Source organism: Onychostoma macrolepis, chromosome 19 (assembly GCF_012432095.1).
Source record: "Onychostoma macrolepis isolate SWU-2019 chromosome 19, ASM1243209v1, whole genome shotgun sequence".
Lineage (NCBI taxonomy): Eukaryota > Metazoa > Chordata > Actinopteri > Cypriniformes > Cyprinidae > Onychostoma > Onychostoma macrolepis.
Genome location: NC_081173.1, coordinates 25,090,247 through 25,097,382, shown reverse-complemented (window position 1 = coordinate 25,097,382; position 7,136 = coordinate 25,090,247). Strand labels below are relative to the sequence as shown.

Sequence of the window (7,136 nt, the reverse complement as noted above, 5' to 3'; positions counted from 1 at the left end):
AAAAATTTAATGGTTGGTGAAACTGGTGCACAGCTGCATAGAGCCGCAGAGCACCTGCTGCATGAGCTAATGTCCTTCATCTCATTGCAGGCCACACGCTAAATCATCATGAGCATCTGTTAAAAACATTGTTAGATGAGAATAAGCCAAATTACCCGTATTTTAAGGACTTTTAGATGAGATGGCAAAATAAAAAAACCTACCAAATTAGATTGGGCAGACATGTGGTGCTCCGAATGTTCCAGCAGGTTAATGTTAATGATAATATGGTGTGGCACTCTGTTCAGGCCGTGCTCGACTTACTCTTCAATCCCCTTAGCATGGCCTCTCATCATCGCCGCTAACCCACATGAGCCATGATACATGCTCATTTCATTACAGCCTGGAATGGAAAGTATTAGTCACCAAGGTCCAAAGAGATGGTTTGGGACGCTCACATCCATCTAAGGTCTTTTTTTTATCAGATTATATCTGTCCAATTGAATCATCTGATAATACTTTGGGAATTATGGATCGGTGGGACATTGAGTTATGTTAATGGAGGGGTGAAATCTCTTGGGAAAACATCTTCCTCGCTTCTGCCAGATTTCACGTTCGTTTAACATGGTTTACTTGGTTAGCTATGCTGCGATAGCGGAATTAATCTCACGAAAACATGTTTGGGTCACATTTCACCATGAAAAGAAAAATTTTGTGTGAAGAAAAATTATTTTTAGCTCCATTGAGATTTGTTTTATTGCATTGTGACATTTTAATAAAAACACAAATCGTGATTTTTTTTTTTACTGTAATAAAATACTGTAATTCAGTATTTAAAAAAAAAGTATAAAAGTAGTAAAACAAAAACTGCCATGGTGTAAAAATACTTTATATATATTGTATATATGTACATTTATTTTTTATCATAATACAGTAATGAAAATGCATTTTTGTCTGCATTACAAGAATAAAAACAGGAGGAAAAGGGTTTAATTGTAAAAAAAAAAATTGCCACAATGCAAAAAATATGAATGATTCTAAAGCAAGCATCAACAAAATGTAATTTCTTTTTGATTTTGGGGTAAAATATGACCTGGAACACATTTTTGGTGAGATTCCCCTACCACAATGTTCAAACAAAAACAAGTGAAACACCATTTCTATAGCAAAGACACAGAAATCTTTTACTTTGTTCATACCGTCCTCTCGGCAGACTGTGTGTCACAATACAGCACATTTTCAAAACAAACTATTTCCATTTTGTAGGTTCTGGCATTCAGCAATACACAATAATTAGCAGTAAAGGACAACTTGTAAGGTGCCTAATACACAAAACGATCAGGAATGTTAACGGTCACTCTACAAATGCAAGTCTCAATCATTTCTATTCATTCAGTTAATATTATTATCATTATTATTATATAAAACAAATCTACACAAAATACAGAGCCAAATATTTACAGAAAGCAGGACTATTTACAAAAGACAACTTTCAGTGATGCATCTATAGGAGTATAAATATATATATATATATATGTTAAAATGACAGTCTTTGTTCAGAAGTTAGTGACATCATGCTGATGATATCACAATCCCGCCATCTGCGAGAGCTGCACTTTATATTGTTGTGCTAAGTGCGAGAGGTCCGTCACGCGATCTACCATTTCCTGTACAGCGGCCGTGTTGGGATAGTGAAGGGCCGCTATTTTGGTGGCGCCCACGACTGTCTTTAGCATCTCGCACAGCATGTTGCTTAAGTTCATGACGCGATTTGCCACTTCAGCCGCCGAGGCTTGTCTCGACAGCGTGTCCCCGATAAACACAAGTTTGTGGGCACTCAGAATGACAAACTTGCCATGCGCAACGAAGATTCGTGGAGGTTGCCCGGCCTTTACGCAGCCAAAAAATGCGTCTACCGCATTCAACAGTGTCACAAAGTGCTGTTCGCATTGGTCTGCGTAAAAACCCAACAGTTGGCGATCACGCAAACACATTGGAGCTCCACCTCCCATGGAGAAATTAGAGGAGGAGTCTGAGGAGGAGGGGGAGGAGCCTGTTGAATGTTGGTGGGAGATCCATTTGGTGATGTCATTCTCTACAGGTTTGATCACTTCCTGTTCGAGCTGTTTGAACTGTTTCAGCTGTTAAGTGAGAGAAAGAAATTCTAGAGTTAGAACTATTTAAAATGATCATTATCATAAAAAAATGCAGAAAAATAGTGCATATCTTTACTGGTGGACCTTTTTAAATAATGAAATGAGAAATAAAATATGAAGAAAAAAAAAAGAAAGAAAAAAAAAAAAAAAATAATAATATATATATATATATATACACACACACATGTTAGTGCTGTCAAACGATTAATCGCGATTAATCGCATCCAAAATAAAAGTGTGTTTGCATAATATATGTGTATACTGTGTTTATTCATTATGTATGTATAAATACAAACATGTGCATGTATATATTTAAAAAAAAAGTTATGTTTATATATTAAATATATATATATATATAATATAAAATATATATAAATGTATAAACATAAATATTTTCAAAATATATACTGTATGTGTGTTTATTTATATATATATATATATATAATAAATATACACCGTGCACATATATATATATATATAATGTAAACAAAAACTAATCGTAAACACTCCACTTTTTTTGAAAATAGGCTCATTTTCCAACTCCCCCAGAGTTAATAAGTTGAGTTTTACCGTTTTCGAATCCATTCAGCCGATCTCGGGTCCGGCGGTAGCACTTTTAGCTGCAGCTTAGCATAGATCATTGAATCTGATTAGACCGTTAGCATCTCGCTCAAAAATGACCAAAGAGTTTCGATATTTTTCTATTTAAAACTTGACTCTTCGGTAAAACTCAACTGTTTAACTCTTGGGGAGTTGAAAAATTAGCCTATTTTAAAAAATGGAGTGTTCCTTTAAGTTTGTATGTAACAGGAACCATCTGCTATGCTGGTTGTGCTAGAAGAGAGTTGAGATCTGCACCTGTGAGGCTGTTATAGTGAAACTCTGATATATGGTGAACAAATGGACAATATTAATATGAACTCAAATATTAATTATAAGCTACTTCCCTGTTCATTGATGACTTAAGCTGATGACGTTTATGTGCATGTGTCGTTTACCTGTTCTTGTTCGAGTTGGACTTTGCTTTGTTTGGTGATGTTCTCCTTCTCTAAAAGTTCCTTCTGTTGGCGTTCAAATTCATCTTTTCCCTGCAAAAATAACAAAAGGTCAGTCAGCAAGTCGAAACTATTTGTTTCAAAGCAGAAACTAGCATCTCAATGCCCCAGTGAGCAGCTAAAGGCCACTGTGGTATTAAACTGATCCCTTTTTAATTCAAATTAGAAAGTCTGTCTTTATTTGTCTTGTGAACTGAATTTGAATAAGCAATCTTCTCTTTTTGTTTTCTTCAAAACCCTGTTCTGGCAGCATCTAAACTATCCTCTTAGCCTTTTGCATGAGATTGAAGAACATGCTTAGATTTTAATCCCAACAGCATGACACTTTCTGCATGCTCAAAAGTAAGGGATCTCATTCCTAATCTCTGCATCCAGGATTAACAGATGATAGACTGAATCGGACGGACTGTTTTTCTGTTGCAGTTTTGTGCTGCAGGCTTATTTTGTAGCATTCATTTTTGTTTTTACATTAATTTTATTTTATCTGCTATGCAAACATCATAAAAGTCCAGTCACAAAAACATGAACAATAGCAAAACTGAATATTGACTTGAATTTTGACTGAATATTGACACAGAACATTAAACAGTTGAGCAATGCAATAGTTCTCCATGAATTTACCCTTAAAATAAAATGTAAAATAAAATGTCATTAATATTATTTAATTGTAATGAATTAATGCTGGTACTGAAAATCAGCGAGTTATAAATGAGGGTGAATGAATAACAAAAATTTTTCTATAATAAAATTGTTTATGAAAAATAAAACAGTTATACTATTTTTGCCGTGCGCTAGTAAATGATAATGAGTTTTTTTAGTGCTAACTCCCAAAAATAAGCATACATCCGTTAAATACCTGTTAATTTCTTTTCAAAGGCAATCTGCATTTAAGTATGAAGATGGATAGATAGATAGATGGATAGATATGATTCTCACCTGTAGGTGAACGTAGTCATAATCTTCCATCCAGCTTTTAACGCACTTCTCGCTGTTCATGTTTGCTTTGTCGTGAGATACGGGGAAAGGTTTGGTCTGGGCTCCATAGCTGTCTTCCTCCGTTGGGGTGCAAGTAAAGGGGTGAACGATGCCCTCTATTGGTGCTCTTCGGAAAAGCAGCTCCGCGCTGCCCCCTATTGTTGAAGCCAGCTGCTTGGCATCGTCAGGCACTGTCCGCGACACCATTACAAAACGTTCCAGTTCGTCACTCTTGTTCTGATGCTTGGTGCCCGTTACTAGGATATTAAGCGCCCAACAATTGTTTTCTAAAGTTTGGTGTGTTTGTTGAAGAATCTGATGGGAATCTTCTAGACGTTGCAACTGGCGTCGCAACTTGGAGTGCAATCCTGGATCGGACAACGTGGAGGCGTTCGCAGCCGCTCCACGGCCAAATACGAGAAAATCTGTGAGCGCACACTTGACGCGCTCCAATGAAACGCGGACCTCGTTGGCGTGACGTTCCATGAAGCTGTACGTTCGCCAGTGAGGCGATGCCGCAAGAGTTTGCAGTGCACAAACCGAAGACTCCAGACCTTGCTGGAGACGACTCAACCTCTGGACCGCAGAGTCTAGATCCAATGCTAGCCGGCCCTCGGCGGGCGATCCGGCAGAAGAAGAGGAAGTTGACATACTACTGCGAGTGCTTCCTGTGCTGGAAAACGACAAGCGGTTGACGCATTCGGTCACGTCACCGAGTAACCGAGCGTCTCCTGGTGGAATATCGTAAACTGATTTATTTCTGTCTCTTTCAGAAGAAGTGTGTCGATTCTGCGGCATTCCACGTGGAATATCGTACAAGTCCTGAGATCCACCTGTGGCCAATTGGCTGGCGGGAACGTCGTAGATGCCAGCGCTGTCGTTCATGCCCTTTCGGGACATCGGCTCAGAGCTGGGCGGGAAGTCGTAGTTGGAGCATGGGGAAGCTTTGGAGAGTGATGGTGGTGGAACGTCATATATACCTTCTTGCTTGTGCTTCGAAGGCTGTGGAAAGTCGTAATTCCCTTCGTCTTGGGCAATGTTATTCTTACAAGGTGGCGTGGAGTACACCTGTGGAAAAGAGATTTTGGTTAAACATGAAATACATGTGCCCAAAAATATCAATTGTATACCAATTTTGAATATTTGAAATGGATTAAGCACTCATTTTCTGCAGTACTGATACACCTATACTGGTGACAAATTTTTGCTTTCTTGCCACTGTCGCCTTTGGCTTGCTCAGTTGGGGTCAATTTTACCATGACACTGCTCGGTTTTATTACGCCATCTCATCTAAAAGACAATGAATATTCCAAAAAAGTTTTGATTGACTTCACTGACACTATCGGATGAGAACAAAAGCTTGAACCTAATTGCGTTGGATAATTTCACTGTCTTCTGTAGAGCTGCCTTTGGAATCGTTTCATAATTGATTAACTTTGCAGCATTGACACTTATTGAACTTAATTGAAACAACAGTGACTTGAACTAAACAACATACTTGTTTTCTATAAAGCTGCTTTACAGCTGAATCGACTTGTTTCATAATTGATAAACTTTACAACATCAGCACTGTTGTTAAATAAAAACTGAATCAACACTGAACTAAACTGAGCTGAATAATGACACTATTGCCTGCTGCTTTACAGCAAAATTTTAATCATTTCACAACTAATGCATTTTGCCACAATTACGCTGTTATAATCATTATTAACATTTTGTTTCAATGGTCAGTAGTAAATTAACTTAAATACTGTTTATTTTATGCCCTTAAAATTGTGTAACTTTTCCCTGTGGTATTGAAAATAGTATAGCGTATTAATATTTTTCAAGTATTGTATCAAAAGTGGAAATCCCAATATCTTGACAACACTAATAAGCACTGAGTTTGAGTCTAATAATAAATCTAGTTCTGCATTTTATGGAAGTTCTAAATAGTACATGGAAAATCCTGCCATCCAGCTAAAGGATAAAACCCGGCATTGACCTGACAGCGTAATGGGAGTACATGGGGCGTGCCAACAGGACATTGGTCAATAAATAAACGCAGCGGCCTGTAAGTGATTTCTGTCAAGCGTAGAATCTTTCAAAGTGAGTCCGGGTTTCCTCAAACCCTAATTAAATACGACTCTAATAATAGGCTTCCACATACATCCAGTTTATTTCAAACAAACTCGAGGCGCTACGCCACATTTCACCAGGAGCAGCGGTGAAACATAAGCGGGGCTTCAGCACAATTATTTCTGTTTTGACCTCCTTGCAGAGTTAAGAGCACTACTCTGAGTTTGACTCCAACATTACTGGCAAGCTAGGCTTTAATTTGCTAACCAGGGGAAAGTAATAAAAATCTGAGTATTCATTTCTTTGTAAAATTTCTGGGAAATAATAGCGTTCGGTTACAAGACAAAGAACAAGGGCTGCATCAGGGTTATTATACTTAACTAAAACGAAAACAAGTTTTTTTTTGTAACTTGAAGTAAAATAAACCTTTAATGAAATAAAATAAAATATACATACTTTTTCAGCTAGTTGCAAAGGCAGTGTTTCTCATTTTTATTTAGTTTAACTAGATTAGCTAAGACTAAACTGTACTAATAGTATTAAAATAATTAAAACTGAACTAAAAATTAAACTATATAGACAAATATATAGAAAAATAAATATATATACTATATAGAAAACACAATTAAAGCTAATTAAAAAAAAAAAAAAACAATAATAGTATCTCAGTGATACTAAAATAAATACTGGGTAGCTTATAAATATATTTTCATTATTCTTTTTGACACATATGACTGTTTGCATCAATAATTTTGAAGCAAACTCCAATTTATCGACCACCAGATTGTGTAGCACAAACAATGTGGGACAAGTCATATGCTAACATTTTAAACAAATCCTAATTTGCATGTGCTAATTATGATGACATCATAATGAATGTTATGGGCTGAAGGATTATCATACCCCTTGTGAC

At 36.8% G+C, this 7,136-nt stretch overlaps 1 protein-coding gene across 1 annotated transcript in view; it reads right to left on the bottom strand.

Annotated features, from left to right (window-relative positions):
* Positions 1-852: 852 nt before the first annotated feature.
* The window catches only part of nedd9 (neural precursor cell expressed, developmentally down-regulated 9), a 30,855-nt gene continuing 24,571 nt past the window's right edge, over positions 853-7,136 (bottom strand). Inside the window, exons 4-7 of the mRNA XM_058754227.1 lie at positions 7,127-7,136; positions 4,127-5,233; positions 3,134-3,223; positions 853-2,120 (exon numbers count right to left, since the gene is read on the bottom strand). The exon at positions 7,127-7,136 is cut by the window's right edge and continues 122 nt beyond it. Coding sequence (XP_058610210.1) covers positions 1,566-2,120; positions 3,134-3,223; positions 4,127-5,233; positions 7,127-7,136 — 1,762 coding nt within the window. The 3' untranslated portion in view covers positions 853-1,565. The remainder of the gene's footprint in view (positions 2,121-3,133; positions 3,224-4,126; positions 5,234-7,126) is intronic.